Genomic DNA, 25,045 nt, shown 5'->3' on the forward strand with positions numbered 1-25,045 from the left:
GTTGCTTTGTAACACATTTTTTGCTTTGTAACACATTTGTTGCTTTGAATGAATTTTTTTTGAGCCACCCTAAATGTATATACATATGTCTTGATACATAGCCTGATTTGCAAAAAAGGCATTCAGGTGTAAATAACGGGTTATGAATAAGTTTTTGGACTAGAGTTAATGTTAAGTTATCTCTGCAAGAAATAAAAAAATCAAAAAAATATATATATTAATTTTTTATTTATTAAACAATGGCAAAATATAAACTCATTAAGAACAATTTGTATAAGTTTTGTGAAAATAATTCAAATAAACAAAAAGTCTATTGAAACTAACCGATCATTGGAAAGAATAATCTTGTGGTAGACCTGTTATAATTGCATCATAAGCCAACATTTGGTATATTTAAAAAAAGTTTGATCATTGTTCTGGCTGTTCCCAAAATTGCGTTGCCAGAAAGTTAAAATGTCATCAAAGTTATGTTTTGAAGATTTTAAATAAAAGAACTAACATCAAATATCGTAAAAAAGTAAAAGACCACTACTAACTAAAAATCAGAAACAAGCAAGGCCAAAGTGTCGAAAAATGTTAGAAAAATATAAAAATTTTGATTTTGTTTTAGACAATGAGTCGTTCTTTACTTTAACTCGTTCTATGCAGCCTGGAAATTTTGGTTTTTATTCAAGTATTAATCTGTCTTTGCTGCATGTAAAGTTTGATTTTAAAGCCTAATATGAAAAAAAAAATTATATGATTGGCTTTGTAATTCATCAAAAAGCATATCAAAGCCATTTTTTATTCCTTCAGGAATGGCAGTGAACCAAACAGTCTAACTGGAAACCATAGTTAAAAAGTATTTGGTACCTTTTATAAATAAATTTTATGGTACAGGAGAATAGGTATTTTGGCCAGACTTGGCATCTACTGATTATGCAAAATTGTGATAAATTACCTAAATGAGCAAAAAATCAATTTTGCACCAAAAATGATTGATCGTACAAATGTCCTAAAGCACAGCCGATAGAAGACTTTTGGAGAAACTTAAAAAATAAAGTTTATGAAGGCAATTGGACTGCAAGGAATCTTGATGAGTTGAAATCTGGAATTATCTACTGTCTTGACAATATAAATCATGAGTTTTTACAAAACGATATTTTGGGTGTTAGGAAAAGACCATATGAGAAGGCATGGTGTCTGATTTTTTTTTTCTCTTCAAATACTAAAAAAAAATATTTTTTTATTATTAACTTTAAGTTTTGTGTTTAAAGTAAAAATTTTGTTCCGAAAATAAGACTTTTATTCCAGTCCAAAAACCTATTCATAACCCATTAGTTATTTCAATTTTTCCAAAATATCATATTGAAACAAGAAAATGGTGTTATGGAAACTTTTGTGTGGTTTATAGGGCTAAACTATTCAAAAGTGTACCTTAAACTACACAAAAGTGTACCTTAAGCTTCAAAGATGTGTGTATTACTGCTTAAGCTTAATTTCTAATTAATTCTATAATTCTAGAAATAAAATCCTTGATTTTTAATTTAGAAAAATTATTTTAGGTACTGAATTTGGCTTTGGTAGTTTTACAACAACTTGGAGACATATAATGGTAGGATTTGAATCAAGTCTTATTGTGTTTCCAATAAATTTTTTGTTAGTTTTTTTGTTTCGATATGGTAAACCTAATTCACTAGAGTGTTCAAAAAAACAGGTCAAAGGAAAAAATTCAGTTGTTACCAATTCAAACTCAGTTTTGAATGTACTTGGTGCAAAAAATGCCAACTTGGTTCCAATAAATCATGATTTAAAACAAAATCGCAACTCGGTTCCAATAAACTATGGTTGTGCACAAAATTCCAGCTATGTTTTAAGAGACTACGATACTTTACAAAATGCCGAACTTTCAACTAATTTTAAACAAAATACCATTTCAGTTTTAAAAGAAGTTAAACAAAATCCTGATTTTGTTTTAGAACCTATTGATACCATACAAAATGCTAATTCAGTTTTTGAACCTACCATTGTAATGAGCCCTTTAAATGTAATAAATAAAGAATATCATGATTTACACAAAGTAAATTTATCAATTAAGGAGTCTTATTTATCTTTTCAAGACAATAATAGTTTATTTAGTTTGGTCAGCAATTCAGACGGCAATAGTTTATTTAGTCTGGTTAACAACTCAGTTGTTAATGAGTTAAATAGTTTAGCAACGCTAAGCCTCTATTCTGATAAAAATAGTAAATCTAGTTTCAATATGTGTGAGTATTTATCAGCTGTAGATTTATCAACGCATGCTTTTGATGAGTGTTCAAATAAAGTTATGCAATTAAAGAAACCTGAAATAAAGGATAAAAGCAAGCAAAAAAAATTTCTTTTGGGCAACGAATGTTTCCAGACTTCTAAAGAAGTTTATAAAACAAATGAACCTAATAATGATGACTTTTTGTTTGACTCTATTTATAAATGTGAAGGGAAAATTTCTGATAAACAAAAGAATTTCATTAATTTTTTTGATAAATTAAAATTTTTAACTGCATTAGATAAGAGAGGACCTAATTTGTTGAACTGTATTGCTTGGTTTTTGTGTTTTGCAATTTGTTTTATTTCAACATTTTTTACATTACTTTATGGATTGAGCTTTGGTCGTATTGGTCAAGAAAGATGGTTGTTTTCTTTTTTTACATCAGTATTTTCTGATATTTTCATCAATCAGCCATTGAAGGTGAATATGTTTATTTAATTTGTGAATAAGTTTTTTATGGTTAAATAATAATAAAAATATTTTTGTTATTCATTTTTTTTTAATTTTTATTTTCGAATTTCAGCAGTTTACTCTCCTCCGTCTACAGCCTCTCAATGTTTTCCTCGATACAATCAAAATTGTTGTTTTTTATTATTTGTGCAATATATTCTTTTTCTTGTCTATTGTTGGTACTAGATGCAGCTTAAATACATACATTTTTTAATTGTAAATCTCAAGAACAATTTGATCAAAAGACGTTTTGTTAGCACTTTTGTTTAGTAATTAGTATTCTAACTAATTTTAACTACAAATTCAACTCCTTAAAAAATTTGGCTGATGACTATATTGAATAGTATTATAAACAATGATTTGAAAAAGATTTGCGTTTAGGAAATTACATTGTACATATAGTTTTGATTAACTATTTTACAAAGAATTATCCTCTCACAATGAGTTTATCTTTTAACAATCAAAATATTATCATGAAAATTAAAGTTAAACAAATAGGTAGAACATTAGAGAAGTGACAAGTGCTTCTATATTGACTGAGGGTTTTGGTATATATATATATATATATATATATATATATATATATATATATATATATATATATATATATATATATATATATATATATATATATATACATATATATATATATATATATAAATATATATATATATATATATATATGTATATATATATATATATATATATATATATATATATATATATATGTATATATATATCTTTATGTGGATGATGAGTTTTACCTGCCCAAATATATAATAAGTTTAACATCATCGGCAGGGCAACATATAAATATTATTTCTATATACAGTATACAAATATTATAAATATATATTAATTTTAAATTTGTCTGATATATCTAGTTAATTGTTATTGCTGCACTGGTCACCTTTGTTGTCAAAGAGTTTAAGGATGAATACATAATTTTGGAAATCGAAAACTTTCGTAAACATGGAATTCACAATTTAGATTTCTCATTGAGAGTGGATTCTTTTTCTAAAGTTAATGTACCTGCACCTCCAACGGATTCCTACATAGCTCAAACCAGATTGAATCATGTTAAGGAAGCCAAAATGATAAAGGTCCTCATAGAAATAGTTGCTTTTGTAATATATGTTGGACTGTGCCTGTTGATAGTGTATGGGCGTCGAGATCCTCAGGCTTACTATATCACTAAAGATCTTGAATCAATTTTTGATAAAAGTAAATTTGACAAGGTAGATTTTTTGTTTTATTTAGTTGTTTTCTATTTTGTCTTGATTTCTTGTTCTAGATTTTTTTTTTTTTTGCATCTAATTTAAACTAATTTGCATTGTTGCTAAAAATAACATTAATCCTCCCTTTCACTTTTCTGGAGTTTTCCCACTCTAATAATTTTCATACTAAGAGTTTTTTTAGAAAAGTCAAACTTGCTATATATTTAAGTATTTTTACTGGTAGATTACATCACTGCAAAAGCATATAAAATTTTTTGTTTGTGTTCCACTAATTTGCAGAAGATAGCTTACTCAAAATTTTATTGTTTCATTTAAAAAAATAAAAAAAAATCCTTTCTGAAAAGCTTTTATATTAACTGTAACTTTCCAGAAAATTCTATTATTTTTCAGAATGTTTTGAAACTTTGTAGAATGTTCTAATACTTTTCAGAATTATCTCTTTTCTGAAACTTTGCAGAAACTTGTGGTGACTTCTAGAACTTTTCTGAAACATATATACAGTTATAGCCAAAATGATCCGACCACTTCATATTATTATTAGTTATCACTTACTATAAATGCAATTATGCTTAGTTGCAACCTACTGAGCAATCACATATTGCATTGATGATTGTGTAGTTGTTAACCAATATCTTATATGCTCTATATACATTAAAATGGCATGTAATTCATGTAGAGTATACCTACAGCATCACTTGCTAAATGTGAAAAACTCAACTTTTGTTGGAAGACAGCCTGTATGAACAATGATTGCTGCGTGTTTAAAAATGTCTAAAACAGCTGTTCACAATAATATTTAGTGCATTTAGTCATCAGATATATCAATCCAAGGAAATCTTGTGAAAGGACAAGAATCACCACTCCAAAAACTGATAAAATGATACTCTATGTTTGGCTGTGTAAGACATACAGATTTTAAGCTCACAAATTCTTACTTAACTTCCTTTACTTGTGAATGTTAGTGCCTACACAATTTGAAGATGTTTTTTCAAAAACTTTAATCTTCAAAAATGCTGCCTTAAAGCTGCACAAAGATTGAACTGTAAAAAAAGTAAAATTGAAAAAAAAAAGAAAATTTGTTTTAATAGTCAATTTTATTGGCCTCCACACTTGTGCTTTAATTGTTTCACTTTCTTTCAAGCAAATACTCAGCAATGTACACCAGATTTGGAGTACAATCACCTGAGAGTGATTGTACACCAAATCTGATATGTCTACAAATTGGTTTTTAAACATGGTTTTATCAGTTATTGGAATTCCATTACCATATTTTTTTTTTCTGTTCTTATTGGTAACTTCCATTGTAAATCTTCCATGAATTATTTTGAACTAGAAAGTTTGATATTTTCATGCACAAATATACAACTTGCCATCAAGCAAGGTTTAAAATTGTCAAAATATTTCTGTCAAAACAGACTCCACGAAAATGGGATTGGTGTTCTTACTAAGTGGCTGGGCAATTTACTTGATATAAACCCCATTAAAGTTTGTTGATTTAAACCTTATTAAAGTCTGTAAACCCCCATTAATGTTTTTAAAATCCTACCTTACTAGCAGATCTAAGAAAAAACATAATGAAAGGGTGGTGTCATAAAATAATGCCTAAATAATGTGAATTTTTTGTAATGAGATTTTTTCTAGGTAATAGAAAAAATCTCTTTTATTGGTTCTCCATTGTCTGTTTCTTATTTTTGGTATCTCCAGCTGAAAAAAATAACCTTCCCACATCATTTGATGTTGTTTGAGGGGTAAGAAGTCTTTTAATATTTTAGCAAGGGTTAATTTGACTTTAGGGAAGAGAGGGGAGCATTGAGCACCTTTTCACATAAATGATAATAAAACTGTTATTTTTTATTATAATCAAAATTTTATTTCAAATATATCTAGCACACATATTTGGCAGTAATTATTGCTAAGAAGAGTTTTAGTATTATAATTACTTGCAAAGTTACAAAAGATTTTCTAACACATGCCCAAAGTGCCCAAACCTCCCTGTGGTTGGGAGGTTTGGGCACCCCTGTGGGGATGTTTGGGCACTGTATTTAATATGCACAATATTGTTTTAATATACTACTATGCTTAAGTATTATATAGCATTGCTATAAAAAACTGTAATACAACTTGTAAGACAAACATTTTTTCTTATCATAGACTTTACAAAAAATTAAACAATGTCACTTGGAATCAATACTGCATGATGTTGGACTTAATAAGACTTATCTTAAATTTGGTATGACCCAAAGAGGCTTGTCAAATTTGTATTTTAGGCTGCCACGTTTTATCCATGTTGTTGGTGTAGGCAATTTTGACTTTATATCCTCCAGGGGGATGCTGGCTATGTCCTCGATGTCAGGAAACATAAACGTATTTCTTATCTTACTCGCTCTCATGAATTTGACAGTTGCCATGGAGTGATTAACCTCTTCGACTATTCCAACATAATGATAAACAGTTTTTTTGGTGTCAAATTTAACTAACACAAAGTTATTGATCTGGGATTTTTTATCCAGAACAATCACATCGTCTACATCAAATCTTCTTCCGATGAATCGATTTCAACAAGGTTTTCGTCAGAAATGGAAACATTTTCTATTTCATCATCACATTTCCACATTTGAACTTGTACGATCCTCTAGACTCAGATTTTCTTCTGTTGAAAGCTGTTCCATGATAGGTTGTTCTGAAATCGATTTTTCTGGTGCAACATTATTCTCTTCCGAAAAGCAAGAACAAACAAAATCTTCATCAGAGAAAATGTTTGAATTAAATGGCCAAATGCCAGGTTTTTTAAATCCCGTTTGAATATTTTGCAACTTGAATGCAAGTGGGATGGTTTTTGCTGCTAATTTTGGGATTTCATAAATTGTTACCGTTTTGCCAGGGTTGCTTACCATTCAATCTGTTACAACAGTGTTATAATAAGTTTTGATGGTCCATAGACAGTCAGGTCTAGGGGTTGCAGTTTATGGCTACAGTGAGGTGGGAAAGTCATTAAAACAATGCCTGATTCTTTACAAAAATCGAGAACTGGTACTGAAATATGGCTCTCGTGATTGTCCAGCAGCAATAGAACTGGTGAAGAAGACGTTGGTTTTGCATGTTTTGCAAAATGGTGTATATATTTTAAAAAACATGGTGCTGTCATCCACCCTGAAGAATGTGCTGCTCCATCTGAACCAACAGGTGCATCATTTAGCATATATGTTTTGAAATTAACCTGTGGGAATATGAAAAAGGGTGGTATTGAGTTACCCAATGCATTAATACCACAGCAAACTGTTACAAGTGTCCCTCTTTCAGCTGACGTTACTTGCCCAACTTGCTTAGTGCCTTTGAGAGCAATTACTTTCTGGGTTCGTTGTACTGTTGATAATCCAGTTTTGTCTATATTGTACATAGACTCAGGGCCGAAGCGATGCTGTTCATATACAGTTTTGAGATTTTCAAAAAAATCTCCGACATTTTTCTTATTGAAACGGCATGTGAGAGACTGGTAGCTTCTGGTGTCCTTATCGAAAGCTGAGGTTGTCTTTTAAAAAATCCCCTTAGCCAATCATTGGATGCAAGTTTCTTCTCTGTTCAGTTGTCTGGTATTTTTTTATTAATGGCAGTGGCGTATTCGTAAACCAATTTGCGTGCCTTCAGTTTTGACATTCCATGGTTTAGTTTACAAGATATTCTGAAATTTTTTCTTCTTCATCTTTTGTGAATATTTGGGATGATATAAATTTAGAAAAAAACTATAGTTCTATGGTAGAAAATAAAAAAGGCCTAAAATAGATTGTGAGAAACCTCCCGACTGCCCAATGCTCCCCTCCCTCCCCTACTACTTGTTGACTTAACTCCTTAACTAATTGTTTTTTTTAATTCTTCTAGAAGTCAAGACAGTCAGAAGATAATTGAGAATTTAGAGAATTAAAATTGGGCAATGGTGTTTTTCGTTCGAAAAGCTTGTAATAATAGACTCTTTAAAAAATTGTTTGAATTCATTGAGACTTTTTTTTGTACTTTTTTCAATAATAACAAATAAATAATCAATAATAAGTAATAAAAATATTGAAAAAAACTCCTAGAAAAAAACTAAAACCTTACACCCACAAAATATTATGTTTGTTCATTTTCTAATCAACTATTAAAACTATGCAGTGGTTTTATTATTTGCAGTTTTTTATTAGTTTTTAAGGAGCAGATGGATATACACTATTTACTAATTTAAAAATATTTTGTGAACAATGGGCTTAAAATTTAATTTTGAAATGATAAAAAATTTGTGGGAAATTGTCAAGAATTTTTCTAAATAGAATAAAAATTTAGAATCATACAATTGAAAATTTGAATTTCAGTATGTTTTTCCAACCGAATAATTTGTTTCATACTGAATTTGTAATAAGTTTCAAAATTGCAATTACATTTTGGTTGATAGTGATCAAAAAAAGTATCACTAATACTTATTAAACTTAAAACTTATTAATACAATGCACAGTGTATCGCTTCATACAAGCTAGGTGGACAAAAGTCATATCAAGAAATCGACTAATTGATAATATTTTCACATTTTCACAATAACAGTCCTGCATTAGTAATAACTTGCGGTGTTAATTATGAAAAACATTCCAGAGCAATGAGTCATAAGCAATTAAAAGAGCTTAAAATGTAATTTTATTTTTGAAAAAAATTAATTAAAAATTTACAATGGTTGCATTAACATTTAACAAGAATTAAAGAAAGCAATCATTTTAATGCAGCAATGGATTTTACTTTTGAAGGTAAGTACTATTTAATTACATTAAATATTTTATTTAAAAGTTAAGCAATATGTGTTAAAATATGGTTTAAAAAACTGGGTTGAAATTGTAAAATATTTTTTGGTTTTTAATTTTTAAATTTATACAACTTTTTGTATTCACATGTATCCAAAGCTAATTTATTAACAGTGTATAGCTTAAGTCCTAAGGTGTACAACAAATAAAAAATTTTCACCACATAAATCCACAATTTTTTGTTATTAAATTTCATTTAGATCATGTGCAGTCTTTTTCAAAAATGGAGTTATTTGAATAATGGCGAAGACATAATCAAGAAGAAATTCTCATTTATTGGATTTTATTTTGCAAAGATTTCGTGTTACTGATGTAACTGATGTGACTAGAGATTCTGAGAGGTCTTTGCAGTTAAAAATTTCATGTATGGCTTCAAAATTCGCAATAAAATGGTCTGCAGCACATATGATGATGGACCATTTTTTAAACAAAAATAAAATTTGTTTAGAGGGGGCAAATGTAGAATTTAAAGTAAGTATATACCAGCAATGTACTTTTTCATCATCTGGAGAAATTCAAGGACAATCAAAAAAGAATTTGTTGAAAAAAGTTGAAAACTTAGTAAAATCGCAAAGAGCAACTGAGTTGACCACAGCTGCAGAAGTAGCATACCGTGTGTTGGGGCACAGAAACCAAGCCATTTTAATCAGAAAAAGTCTGGAATCATCAGAATAAATCAAAAGACCTCATTTGTAGTGGTAGGCAGTTAAATCGTGATAAGGCATTAGCTTATTACATTGACTCTAAATGTACAAATCATTCTTATAAACAGACGAGAAAGTGCTCTTTAAAGGCAGGGCATATAATATTTCTATCTTATTATAGTCTATGCAAGTCGAAAAAGTTATGTTATCCATTAGATGAACATATTTCTGTTACAGAAACACGTGCCGAAATTAGCCTACAAGCTATACTTGATAAAACTACTGAACGCCTAATTGAAGTCCAACGCGAAGTTCTTAAAAGTATTACTTTTGCTATGCCATTCACATTAGCAAATGGGGATGTGATGGGAGCTCCTGTCACAGCACATATAAACAGAAATTTAAAAACTCTGATGCTACTGATGAGTTTCTGTTTGTATTTTCATTTGTTCCGTTGAGACTGAGTGACGGTCAAAGTATTATTTGGCAAAATCTACGACCTTCATCCATGCTTTATTGCCGACCAATTAAAATTATTTTTTTCAAAAGAAACAAAATCTTTTAACTACAACAGAAACTAGCCAAGTTTTAAAAGAAGTTTCTCAACTTGTTCCAACATCTATAAGACTCAAGGAATCTCAAATTACTGTTAAACACGACCTAATACTATCAATGATAGATGAAAAAGTTTGCAATGCCTTGACTGACACAAGTTTCCAACAAAAATGTTACATATGTGGTGCGACTCCTAAAATGATGAACGGTGAGCTAAAAGACTTAGTTGTTAAAAAAGAACATTATGGTTTTGGTCTGTCTACTTTGCATGTGTGGATTCGTTTTTTTGAGTGCAGCTACTTATTAGCTATCGTTTGGATATAAAAAAGTGGCAAGGTAGAAGCAATGAAGATAAATCTAGTGTCTAAAAACGTTCAGAAGAAATTAAACAAAAATTTAAAAAGCATATGGGCCTTATTGTAGATAAACCAAAACCTGGATTTGGGAATACAAATGATGGGAACACAGCTTGAAGGTTTTTTATGAAGCCAGAGTTGAGTGGCAAGATTACAGGTTTAGACATCAATCTCATTAAAAATTTCAGTATTTTATTAATAACACTTTCCTATGGCTATGATATTAACTATTATGAATTTGAAAAGCTTTGTTCTGAAACCAAAACTCTTTATATTAATCTGTATCTGTGGTACTATATGTCTGTTACTGTGCACAAAATACTTGTACATAGCACGGAAGTTATAAAAACATCCCTTTTTCCAATAAGACAACTATAAATATTGTAAATATTTATAGTTGTGTTATATTGGACAATTATTATAGTTGTCTTATTGGAAATAAGATAACTTTAATAATTTATTATTATAGTTGTCTTATTGGAAATAAGTTTCAAGATGCCCGCAATAAGACAATTATAAATCTTTATTGTGGGCATCTTGAGACTTATTTCCAATAAGTCTCAAGATGCTCGCAATAAAGATTTTCGTCGATTCTGCCAACACCATACAAGAAAAAATTCACGTATTTGCACAAATATAGATTTGCTCAATATGCTTTTGGTAACATCAGATCTTGTCATCAACTCAAATAGAGAATTGTCAAGTAAGGAAACTGGTAAACTACCGTTGGAAGTTTTGAATTTAGTTATCTCACCTATAATACCACCACAGCTTGTTGAAAATAGAAATATGTGTGACGATGAAGATTATTTAGAGTCCGATTCATCGGGTAGTGAAAATAACAATGATTCATCCGTTAATAATTAATTATTAATAAAATATTTTTTGTTTTACGTAGTGTAGTGAGTATATTTTTATATTTTGTATATTTGTAGTGAGTATATTTTTACTTTAGGCAAAATTTTATTACATTATTTATGTGTTGAAATTTAGTATTTTTTTTTATTACTTAATTATCTTTTTCAAGACAAAAACTTTTAAAAGCTTAAAAGTAATTAAAATATCGCCTTTTTTACAATAAAATAAAAATAAAAATAAATACTTTTTATAGTAAAATTGACTTTTTGGCACCCCTATAAGCTTAAACGTGCAGGGTAATTGACCCCCTGCCTCCCCCAGGCTACCCTACTGCATAACTAATCAATAAAACACCAAAATATTGTTAAATACATTCTTAGGAATGAAATTACAAAACAAAATATTTTTGTCCACCTAGCTTGTATGAAGCGATACACTGTGCAATGAAGTGAATTGAAGAACTTCCTGTTCTTTGTTCATTAAAAAAATGTTTTATTCTGTTCTTTATTCATTTTAATGTTAATGTTGTTTTTTGTATTGTTGTAATTTTGAATTGAATTTTTTTTTTTAATAAATAACAAAACATTCAAAATAACAATTTTTTTTTTGAAATGATAATTTGTCTATTTGAGCAATTGACAATGGAAAAACAGGGACAAATTATCGTCATGTGCTCAAAGCAGTGAAAAACCACAGCCGTTACCACTAGCTTATTGGACAGCTAGTTAAAGAAATTTTAAGGAAGAAGTTTTCTCATTTTAGACAATCTAGATTGTATATTGAGACTTTTAAACATTCAAGGTTGCTTTTGCGCAATTAGGAGCATTTAAATTTCAACAACAGCTTCTGAAGTGGGTGATAAAATGAAAACTGATTGTGATAAAGTTCCAATTGAAGTTATAGCAAGACCGGAAGTTATAGCAAAACAGTAAGTTATGCATTTCTACAAAGAATAGTCAGCACTATGTCTAATAAAAAGAATTTCTAAGTCAAATGGAAATCTAGACAAACTCAATTTAAGGAAAAATTGATAGAACTCTAACTTTTCTACAGCTAATGCAGTTCAATCGATTTAAAATGATTGCTGTTATTATACATAATAACTTAATGATAGATTGGAGGTCCAGAGAAGTTAAAGGTGTAAAGAAAGTAATTCTAAAATGATTTCTGAAACACTATAAAATCTTTTAAATGACTCTCAGATAGTGGCAGTAGTAAACTGTGCTAAAGTTACTAGCAACCTAACAACCAAGCTCTATTTTTTTTGGGACTATAATAGTTAAAGTAATAATGGTCTTAATGGAAGAGTCTTGAAGAAATACCTTTAAGTAGATCTGCTGTTAAATGCATTACTAATGCAATAACTAATTCTCTCAATATAGAAAGATTACACATCAGGAAAGGTTTGTATAGCTGTCTGACGGACTCGCTATTATTTTTTCTAAATGTTATCAAGAAAAAAATTCTCCGAATTTAAAATATAAAATCAGGAGTAGCTTACTCACAAACAAAAGATGCATTAACCCTTTGCACCAATAGAACTAAAGTACTGCCATTACCGTTGAAAATCACCATAATAAAATCTTTACTTTGCTTACAGACATCATTATCATGGAATTATCATTAGCAAAATTTGGGAGTTGTTGTTTAGAAAAGAATGATCAAACACCAGTTACAATACTCTTTAAATATTCATGCCAAACTTAAAAAAAGAGTTAATAAAAGTTTATTATCAATCACCGATAAGAATAAAAAAAATATCTTAATTTGTCGAAAACTAGCTTTAGTTTTATTCCTCACCATAAAATCAAACTAGTATACAAGCAGAATTTAATTCTTTTGAGAATAAAAAAATGCGCATTTGACTGCAAGCCACACTAGAATTAGATAGTTTTTGCGTGTCCCCCTCCCCTCCTTCTTTGTATTAAGCATACAACAGTAGTTATATTTTGAACTAAAACAGCATCCAAAACAAAGTCACAAAAATTAGCTTCGTTAATAAAAGTTGCAACTGTATTTGATAGTATAAATAAGTGTGACATAAAAATAATTTTTTAACATTAATAATAAAATATTGATTCTTTATGTTTCAAAAGTTCATTATTTTGCAAGATTTCATTAAAACTACAATTTTTTTAAAATTTTAAGTATTTAACTTCTATTATTCCTATGATGGTATTAATAAGATCATAAGTAAATTCCATCAGGAATTGTACACAGATGAGGATAATTTTGGTGTATTAAAATATCACTAGTAACAATTTTTGTATTTGTTAACACTTCATATTTTGTAATTGTTATTGACTCTTGTTTTAAGCTCATATATCATATCAACAGTTTTGCATTTTTAGGAGACCAAAGTTTATTTTTTAAATTATTATAACACTGTTTGCAAAGAAAATTCTTTACTATATAATATTCTGCCTTTGATTGTTATACTCTTGCAATCTGAAGTTGTTATACGAAACCACCTAGCCTGAAACCTATTTCCATAATTAGATGCCTGATTAGTATATGGTATTTGAGCAAATAGTTCATTTTCAGTAATAATGGCTTTCTTATAGTAAGAAATATATGCATATATGAACCGTTTGTTTATCTGAATATCAATCCCAGAATTCAAAATAGTAAAATTTTGTGACGCTGTTCTAACAGTATGCTATTGCAAAAAAATTCTAAAAAAGGAAAAAGAATTGTACAACAGTTCAATCCTCACCACATCTCTGGTAGTATCACTCTCAACTAGTTTCTCAGCACATCAGCCTTGTTCTTTTTTTTCATGTTTCAGAGTTAAAGGGTTAGGAGGTTTATTATTCAGGTAGCCTCCTTGGGTGTAGTGGCTATCTTGCCCTTGGGGAGGAGAACAACATTAAAAAAAAAAAAATTATTCTATATTATAGTTTACTATTTAAAAAAAAAAAAATTTAAATATTTTTTTCCTCTTGAAGTTTTCTATGAGTTTTGCGTTTTAGTTTTATCTTTCAAACTTTTGATGTTATGTAAATAAATATTTTATAAACAGCTTATGAGTTTATAAGCATATAAATTTTTATTTAAACAGAAATGAGAAATCATGAACTTAGCTAAAGTTTGATTTACAGTTTTACTTAGGCAATGGGTAGCACAATTGTCCAATTTTTTCAAAATTTTTCTTTGATCAATTTACTGAAGGTATGCTAGAATGGATTGAGACAATCCATTTTAGCGTATCTCATTGTTTTAGCAAGTTTGCATATGTAATATGTTTAAAGATACAAGTTTTATAAGGCTATATATCATGAAACTTTTTTTCCAACATGAGAAAAGAGACAATTACCAATATTTGTGGTGATTTGGTACTCAACAACTACTGTTCGCTCTCAACACAATATGGTATCACATCAACACATATTTTATAAAAAATTTTAGTTTATAAATCAAAACTAATATTTTTTACAAAATACGCATTAAACTATTTAATTTTATTATAGCTTCAATATGATTTAATATGCTGATATGTTTTAAACTTTGGTAAGAAATAAACCAAAAGCTCGTTTTCAACAAATCGAGATTTACTAGGTTGGCAATTTTGAAACCTGTTTACACTAAAAGTTTTTGTTTTTATCAGTGACTGAAAGAAATATTTTTTAATTTTTAAGGCCGATTTTCACTGGTTTTTTTTTTAGTTTGTAGATACAAAGTTTTTGTTGATAACAAGTAAAAATTAATAAACGAGGGGTCTTAATAAGCTTGGGGTGGGTGGGAAAATTTTCCAAAAATTAATAAACGCCCCCCCTCCCTTTTTATTAAGGACTCAAGAGTACAGCATTCAAAATAAATCCTGCCTTTTTCTTTGTTATTTATCTTTAATAATCTTTCATATTTTTTAAAGCAGTTCATGATTACCCAATATGAGTTCTTGATACCCGGCAGGCGTTTTCTAATCCTAACCCTGACCCTAACCCGTCAATGAAACCATTTTCTAACCCTAACCCTAACCCTGACCCGTCAATGAAATAGGTGGGTACTTAGGTACCCATTAAAATATTTTTTTATACAAAAGTTGTATTATAAACAGTGAATAAAAATTCTTTTTTACATAAATTTAAAATTTAAATATGTTGTTATTGCAATAATTTCAAAAGTAAAGTTTAAAAATAACATAAACAAGCTTATAAAAAACATTTATTTGTTAAAAATTGATGAACAGTTACCTGTTATTTAATAATACTACCAGGGCAGTAACCAACGGGCATGTGCCCAGGTACCCTTAACAAACAGCAATCAAGAAAATAGGCTGTCATAGTGTATTAATACCACACTCACTGGCTCACTCTAGTTACAGTGATTACAAATATTAACAATTAAATCTGTAGAATCTAAAATCAAGGAAATCAAAGTATTAATTTTTAGTTTGGTTATACCTACATGTCTTAGGATTTATATTTACCATACTTTTAAATAAGCAACGAAAAAGAAAAGAATTCTTTATAATTTTGAAGATTTTAAAGCTGTAGTTAAGTAAACTTCTAAAATTTTATTGTTAAAGACTGCGATTATAGAAACTTTTATGTTTACCAGAAAATCAATTACATGATATGAAGCAATTAAAAGTTGTGAGAGGAATGATTGACGTGAGAGTCAAAAGGTTGACGTGAGAGTCAAAAGATTGACGTGAAAGTCAAAGTCTGGTTTTTCAAAAATGACTACAACAATCACCAGAATTGAACTTCAAAAAATTAGATTTTTCGAAGGAACTAATGAAAGGAGGTTTTCCAAAGCAAATGCAAATCTTGCAAGATATTGGTATCAAAAGCAATAAAAAATCTGATATAATAAAAAAAAATGAATTCCTAAAAAAAAGTTAAAGTTCTGCAAAAACTTAAAAGTGCTCAATTAATTTTAAAAACCTTTTATTAATTATTTAGAAGAAACTGACAATTATATTTTTATTTTGTGTAAACAAGATTTCTTAAATGTAATAAAAAAAAGGTCACTAAAATATGGTTAGGGGAGAGTGGGGCACCATGACACATGGGGCACCATGAAACAAAGCAATTATACAGCAATATAAAAGTATTATGAAAAATCCTTTTGAGTTGTAATCAGTTACTACTAGATGTATTGTTTAACATATAATTCGAATCAAAATATGTCAATAATATTGGAAGAGGTTCAAATTTGTTGCAAAGTAATTTTAAAATTTTTGGAGTTGTAACATTTTACGATGTTTTATTCACTGTATTCTTCAGAAAGTGCTTCTATTTTGTAAACTATATTTCATGAGCTCTTCAGTGTGGCAAAGACATTTAATAAAATAATTATAAAATGAATTTTTATACATTGTAAAGCCTTTTTGTTATTGAAAAACTAGTAAAGGAACCTTCTCAAGTAGTTCAATGAACGTAGCTGTTGATTTAGTTTAAACAGGAGGGTGTTCATTTAACATTTAAAAAGAGGGTGTTCATCAAATGCTGCAGAAAAAGTTGATCTTAATCACAGCACCTTTTGCTGGTAATTTATGTTCATGTATTCTGCACCAATAAGTATTTGTCCAACTTAGTAAATAAAACTTGTATAAGTTTGTGACTAAAAGCAAATTCTAAATGTGTGTTTTTATGTATACAGTATTATGTAAAAAAGAAAAAAGGAATAAAAGAAGGAGAAATCATTACTATGAAACCCAATTTTTTTACAAGAAGAGTATTTACTAAAGAGCAAAAAAATCTTTTGAAGCAGTAAATTGTCACCTGCCCTCAAATATATTATGGACATATGTTGTAAATTTAAGATCTATAAGCAATATTTACCTTATAAGGCACCATTTGGATCTCTTACAAATCCAACTGGATGGATGAATACAGAGTTATTTGTAGAAGTAATTCAACATTTTATATCAAAAAATTTTCGTCAAAGAAAAATCCATCTCTACTTATATTTGATAATCATGAGAGCCACTTAAAAAAGCTCTTGATCCTGCTAAATGTATCAGTGTTACTAATCTTACTATACTACCACATAGTCACAAAGTGCAGCCCCTAGACGTTTCTGTATTTGCTCCATTTAAAGTTTATTTTAATGACATAGTAAAATCTTGGCTTCTAAGTTATCCTGATGTGTCACTGTGAGTGTTCTAAATCATCCCTGGAGAATCACTATCTACAAAGTTGCATCTTGTGTTAACATCGCATATAAAAAATTTTTTATCACAAACATTCAAAGTGGATTTAGGAGAAGTGGAATATTTCCTTTTGATAAGAATGTATATTCAGAAGCAGATTTTTATGTAGTGTTGTTATTGATAGAAACAATCCAAATACATATCAAACAAATACTGGAAAAACTCTGAATACCAATAACTTGTTACTCTCACCAGAAAAGCTTTAGAAGCGATTTTTCAGTTCCGAGTCATGTACAAGTCAAGACAATGATTCTGAAATTATTAACTTTTTAAAGCCCTTCTCAGTTTAAAGGATTTCTGAAGGCCACTGAAAGAAAACCTGGTGAGAAAGCTAGAAGTATAATAGCAACAGATGCACCAACACAAAATGTACTGAAGTAAAGAAAAGAAAAGGAAGATAAAGAAACAACTCTTATCAGAAAAATAAAAATAAAAATTTTGTTTCCGAAAATGATTTATTAAGTGATGATTATGATTCTTATTCTTAGTTTTAAAAATTTATAATGAGTCTTCAGGAAATGTTGTTTCTTTTTTTTATATAATTTTTTGTATTGTTTGCCTACATTTTATAATTTTTTTGTTATCCTGTTTCTGGTGCCCCATAGACTGTATCAAGGTACCCCATGGGTGGAGTACCTTGATACAAAATTCGACTTTTACTCAATAAGTTTTTACAAATTCGACCTCTTTTATTTTGGTAATTTAAGAATTTAATTTTGAAGGTATAATGTTTATCTACAATTTGCACTAATCGCTAAAAAAAATGTGTTTAAAAAAGTAGTTACAAAACAAAAACCAAACATGTATCATGGTGCCCCATTATCCCCTACTTTGACTAAAACATTGCAAACAGAATATATCCATATTTTTTATTTAAGCACACATATTTTTGATATACCTAGTTTTTGTCTTATTTTATAAACAGTTAATACGTTTTTTAAAAACATAAAATGTTGAAGGTGTTTTAAAATCATTTTCTTAATTATGATGCTTTAAATTATAAAATTATAGTTTTAATTAAAAAAGTGTTAAAAATCATAATTTTAAATGTTGAAATTATAATTTTAATTAAAAAGTGCAAAATTATAATTTTATTTAAAAAAGTGTTTAAAAAATGTTTTGATAACAAACAACACAAAAACTTTATTTTCTCGATTTTTAAAATGTGAATATAAACTTATTATGTTTGTGACGGCAGTATAATTGTTTATGTCATTTTAAATTTATCAATTCATTTTTTAATATGTTGAAATTTCCGCATTATTGTACCGAAATTACCATATTAGGTTGCTGATTTTTTTGCTTTGGAATATTCCATAATACTAATAGTACATAAAAGTTTATTAGAGTAGGGCAGGGCTATTTGGGCAATTTTTACTAAATCTAAAAGATCTCTTGAACGGTACATTGGATTAATATAATTTTTTCACTATTAGAAAGATAATTTGATGTGCTAAAAAATGATTAAGACAAAAATTTCGATTTGTTTTAGATAATATAGTCTAAAGTTTATTAGGCTGCTCAACCCACCCCAGCAGTGTAGCAATTGTGTGGGGTAAATTGAGCAATAAAAAAATGAATGTATTTCTGTGACAACTATTTGTTGTTGTTGTTTTTTTGTTTTTTGTTTTTTTGAAGAAAGAAGTTAATTTTAAAGAAACCAAAAAAAAGTTCTGCTAGAACTTTTTTTTGGTTTCTTTAAAATTAACTGAGTCTCTTTATTACAATGCTCTTTATTATTATTTGAAAGAGATTAACAGGTAGACAATTTTTTTTGTTAGAATAGCAACTTTCCTTTTTCTTTGTCTCGTTAAATGTATCTTTTGTGGTGCTGCTTTTGCGTAAGGTCGCACAGTTTCTGGAGAAAATGCTTTAGGAGTTACAGGAATAAGTAACGTTGCCTCTTTATTAATGCTATTTTTGACAGATTAACCTGAAGATGATGTTTAACATACTTCAGAATGAGCTCCGTGTGGTAGCTCAGATACGAGATTTGCTGGTTCTATACGTTCTGTGACAAATGATGGTAAAAAATAATCAGCAAAAAAATTACGATAAAAAAGTATAAGTATACACCAGTTTTTTGAAAACTCTTTGTAATGTTAGTACATGTTATAGCTAATTGCAATGAATCAGAAACAATTTTTGGTATATCATAAATTGTTATGGCTTTTCCTGGATTGTTTCTCAGCCATGCATCTTGTGCAACTGATAGGTACTTTTTAAAAGGTTTAAACCCTGACACATCTAGTGGCTGCAGCTTATGGCTGCGGTGTGGTGGTAAAGACAACTATTCCATTCTCCTTTGCTTTAGTGTTTAGTGTTTCAAAATGTAAGTGAGAGTAGTGATTGTCTAAAATTAACAAAATTTTATATTCATTTTGAAGGCTTCACATGCCTAATGATATGTTGCATAAAATTTTTGAATTTTTTTTTTTTTTTTTTTCTTTTTTTTTTTTTTAGGTGCCCCAAGAAGTCCTAATGGTCTTGTCACAGAGCACTGCGGAAGTGCATTTAACCAGGAAGTTCACGCCTCCTTCCTTACCGTGACGCGAAAATATGTCCAGAGCTCGTTTCGAACCTGGATCTCCTGCTTATAAAGCAAGCATTCTATCCACTGCGCCACGGCCGCAATTAAATATCTGTAATCCAGCCACTTCCATTACTTACCACTTCCATTACTGGACCATTATTAACAAAATAATCTTTGTAATTTTTGCGAGGGAACACAAACATTGGAGGCACTGTATTTCTGGAAGCAGATACAGCGGTTACCGTTGTGACATTAGTACTTCTTTCCCCAGATGTCATAGCACCAACATTTCTCTTTTGCCAGCGTTCCATATTCGTGAAGTACTTTGTATATATAACTTATCCTAACTTTACCATAACTTCATCTAACTTATCGAAAAACATTTTTACATTTGCAGCATTAAATAATGTTGCCTTACCAAGGCTAGTTTCTTCAGGTTTCCTTATAGATAATTAAAAATTTCTTTTTAAAAACTAGTCACCACTCTTTACCAGCCATCTTGTTTACTGTCCAAGAATCTGGTATTTTGATTTTGAATTGAAGAGCACACTCATAGGCAAGAGAACGAACATCTTTAGGAGTATAGCAGTAAAATATATATGCCATTTGCAATAAATAATTTTTTAAGACGCTTTCTTGCTCTAGGGAAAAAATTATTGGGTAACCACCAGAGTTAAGTTTTAAAATGTATCTTGTTAATGTCATTCCCTTGGTGTCGAATTCTTTAGCAGCTGCAGTAACGCTTTTTTCCCCCTCCAAAATAGAACTTGCTGCATCACTAAGCTGCTGGCTTGTGAAAGCACCATTTGAAGTTTTTCTTTTATAATTAAGCATCCTATAATATATATATATATATATATATATATATATATATATATATATATATATATATATATATATATATATATATATATATATATATATATATTTATATATATATATATATATATATATATATATATATATATATATATTTATATATTTATATATATATACATATATATATTTTTATATATATATATATATATGTATATATATATATATATACATATATATATATATACATATATATATATATACATATATATATATATATATATTTATATATATATATATATGTATATATATATATATATATATATATATATATTTGTGTGTCTGTTAGTGTGTATGTGTGTGTGTGTGTTTGTGTGTTAGTATGTGTGTATACACACACACACACTCTCTAACTGTTATATACCAATATTTAAAGTTTTCTATTTAAATATAGTAATATTAAATAATATATATAAATTATTTATATATAGTATAAATAATCAAAATATAAATGAAATATCATATTTTATATATGTTTGGATTATATAAACTTTAAATTGGTTATATATTTTATAAATAAGCACACTATCATAATATTATTATCATAATAAACATAGTAAGCAAGCTTAATTTAAAAAATTTATTCAAGAACCTTTCAACTTTTATTAACCAAGTAATATTGAAGTAAAAATATTTTAAAAATATTGAAAAAACAAATAATTTTAAATCATAATAACATATTAAAAAAAAAAAGGTTTAAGATATTACCTTATAATTGTTATAAGTATTTTATAATGATTAATTTAAAAGTGTGAATGGACCTTAAAATGTTTCCCAAACGAAATTTTATCTTCGCGTCTGATATAGCCGCTTTATTAATCGTTGTTAAATCTGTTCAACTTACCCCAACTAGACAAGGCGACGCATCAGTTAGGTTATAAAAAGAACTATAAGACTTGAGGAAAAAAGGATAAGTATAATCAATAGCCAAATAAATGGTTAAAATATAAACACTTAAGTGATTCCAGATAATTGATTTTTAAGCATCTAAGAGAAAATAGCAAAAAAAAATTTTTTTACTTTTTTGGTCTAAAATCGAAAAATTGTCCGTGCATGTTACTGAACCGGGGATTTTTGATATTTTACTTTTTGAGATATTTTAGTTGCCCAACTTGCCCCCATGCTCAACTAGCCCCGCTCTACCCTAGTATATTTCAATTGAAGGTTAATAAAAAAATAAATTAATTAATAAAACAGCGCTGCAGTGCTATTTCTCATTGCAATAATATACTTTAATATTTATTAGTGCATATATCTGCATACATATATATATATATATATATATATATATATATATATATATATATATATATATATATATATATATATATATATATATATATATATATATATATATATATATATATATATATATATATATATAGATTGATTCAATTACGGAGTTCTGGGTATGGGCTCGTAATACCTTTGCTCGTGGTTTGTATGGAGAAAAAGAAGGTTTTATTTTAAACAAAGTAACTTGGCTAATGGGTTCGGCTCGGATTCATCAGCTACGTACAAAGAGATGTTGATTTTTTTTTTTTTACTAATTTTTTTTGTTTTTTTGTTTCAAGTTTAGTAGTTGCAATAACCGATCGCAAAATTTTTTTTTTAGCTACTTGCTTGGATTCTGTTCGTTCCTATTTTAAAGATTTAAAGTGCAGTTACCCTTACACTAGTGAATTTGAAGATAAGACTCCGCAATACTGTGAAGGCTGGAAACTATGTCCTCAAAATAAATCAGCCTATTATCCAAATTATTGGCAATACCATAATTATGCAAAGTTTGGTAGTTATAAAACGTCAGGTCGTTTTGCTACCTATTCCAACGGAGGATACTTTGTAGTAATTCAAAACAGTAGTTATGTAGCATCTAATATTTTTAGCTATCTTCGCAATAATACTTGGCTTGATGAATTGACCCGAGCTGCAATTGTTCAATTTACGGTATATAACACTCAAGAAAATTTTTATGCAATAATAGAAATGATATTTGAATTGACCACCACCGGTGGAGTTTTTACGTCGTCGAACTTTCAAGCAACTCGTCTAGATAATTATACGTCTGGATTTTTTATTTTCATAGGAGCATGTGAATTTTCGTTTGTGATTTTTACGATTAGTTATTTGTGTATAGAAATAAAGAAGATAACTTTATTAAAATGGGTTTATTTTAAAGATTGGAGAAATTGGCTTGACCTATTTTGCTTTAGCTTGGTATTCTTAGCAGTGGTTTTTTATATAATCCGATACATCCTAGTTAATGAGGCAAAAAAACAATACTTTGAACATATAGACACTTACGTAAACTTTAGTGATGCTGCATATTATGATGCAATTTACGGAAACGTGATTGCCACCGTTTCTAGCGTCATTGTACTGAAATTTCTAAAATTGCTGCGTTTCAATAAAAGAATGTCGTTACTAATACGAACTCTGTGGTATGCAAGTAAATCGTTGCTCTATTTTTCTATACCTTTTTCGATATTTTTTTTCGCTAACTTACAGTTTTCTTATTTGATCTTTGTTACTAAGTTGAAAACTTTCTCTTCGTTGTTAAACTCGAGTTTTTCATTGATAAATATTATCTTGGGAAATTTTCGATATCGAACAGTTATCAATGCTGAATATATTTATGGTCCAATATTTATTATGTCTTATGGATTTGTTGTGTTCTTTATACTAATAAAAGTATTTATATCAATTATCCTTGATGCATTCTCGTCTGTTCAGAAGGAGTTGCGTGAGAAAAAAAACAAATACGATTTGTTGGAGTTTGTTTCCCGCCGAATTCGTAACTTTCTACCCTTAAAATGCATTGAAGGCAATACAAGTTGTAAAAACTCTGAAAATGTCAATAGCGCAGCCTCTAAATTGGAAGCAGTTACTGCACCATTTAATACATTCACTTGTAACATGAAAAATACTTTGGGTAACTATTCAAGTGATCCAAAAGTCTTAGAAAACACCATAAAAGACAATAAAATAGCTGTAAAACCGCAAACACATAAAAACTCAAAATTTGATGATAAATCTTTCAGCATAATTTCTTTTTCTGGAGCGTTTAATTTTAATAATAAAAGTGATAACTTTTTGAGCACTTTAGAAAATCTCCTAGAGTATATCGATTGTATGCTTTATGAAGAAGAACTTGAAAGCGAATTATATGAAAGTCTAATTAATTTTTATAAAAAAAGAAAGGAAATAGTAAAACCGGTTATACCAACCTGATAAATGCATATAAATTAGTTAATCGAAGATATCTAAGCGTCTTTCTTATATATATAGTCTGGATTACATAGGACGAGTTTCGAATCGAAATCGTATTCAAAAAAGGTTCGTGACACGCTGTTTGCTTGATGTTGTTTGGTTTTTTTATTTGTTTGTATTGCAATTAATACCAACTAAAATTTTTATTGCAAATACTTTTTCTCTTAATATTTAATTGTTCCCATAAGTACAATCAGTTTTATTTGTTGTTTTTAATCTATCAAAGTTCACTTGTGTTTTTAATTAATTTTTTTTTGTTGTTATTTAATAACTCTAAGTTGTTAAAATATACTAAATAAATAACGCTGTGAAGTCATATAATGTAAGTTAAATTATTTATGGACTTAATAGAAAAACGTTTTATTTTGCTGATTTTTTTGTATTTGAAATGATAAAAAAAAAAATTGAATGATTTTTGTTAAAAAATCGACGTTAAGAGATGGTTTTTTAAATCAATTTTTTTTTATAAACATTTAAAATGCGAATGGTAAAAATGTGCAAAAATTCTTAAATAAAATAAAGATGAATGTTTTGATAAAATGGGAAAGTAAAGAAACAAACGAATCAGTGATTTGTCAGTTACTCATCTCAAAAGCCGGATCGGTTTATAGTGATCCTTTTACAAACGCAGAAAAAAGTTTAGATGAAGAATTGCATAAATTTGACTTAATCAAAACATCAGAAAGACTTTTTATGAGAAGTTTATATTTGCCTTTAGGCCTATATCACTTTATATTCCTAATAGCCTCTTCAGACACGATTAAAATGGACGTAAGCTACTATCACAATATTACAGTTCTTGGTTCAGGAAGGTCGGTCAATTATATTGACGTTGGAGCGGCATCTCCGGTGTCAAGCACCAACTCATTCTCTGATTGTAAGAATTTATTTTTAATACATATACGGGTGTAAGGTTTGCAGTTTATATATGTGTATATAGATAAGTAGCGTTTAAGATTTATATATGATTATATAGACAGAGAGATATAGACTCA

At 28.5% G+C, this 25,045-nt stretch overlaps 1 protein-coding gene across 4 annotated transcripts in view; it reads left to right on the forward strand.

The window, feature by feature from the left end:
• Nucleotides 1–24,488, forward strand: part of LOC100198378 (uncharacterized) — a 137,329-nt gene extending 112,841 nt beyond the window's left edge. For 2 of the 4 annotated variants that reach the window (XM_065808885.1, XM_065808883.1), the window contains 4 exons: nucleotides 1,545–2,710; nucleotides 3,625–3,978; nucleotides 22,166–22,307; nucleotides 22,396–24,488. In XM_065808885.1, the coding sequence (XP_065664957.1) occupies nucleotides 1,545–2,710; nucleotides 3,625–3,978; nucleotides 22,166–22,307; nucleotides 22,396–24,011 (3,278 nt within the window). In that variant the 3' untranslated portion in view covers nucleotides 24,012–24,488. The remainder of the gene's footprint in view (nucleotides 1–1,544; nucleotides 2,711–3,624; nucleotides 3,979–22,165; nucleotides 22,308–22,395) is intronic. The other 2 variants (XM_065808884.1, XM_065808886.1) reach the window with 2 other exon arrangements.
• Nucleotides 24,489–25,045: the final 557 nt, after the last annotated feature.

The sequence above is a fragment of the Hydra vulgaris genome, chromosome 11 (assembly GCF_038396675.1).
Source record: "Hydra vulgaris chromosome 11, alternate assembly HydraT2T_AEP".
In the NCBI taxonomy this organism is placed as follows: domain Eukaryota; kingdom Metazoa; phylum Cnidaria; class Hydrozoa; order Anthoathecata; family Hydridae; genus Hydra; species Hydra vulgaris.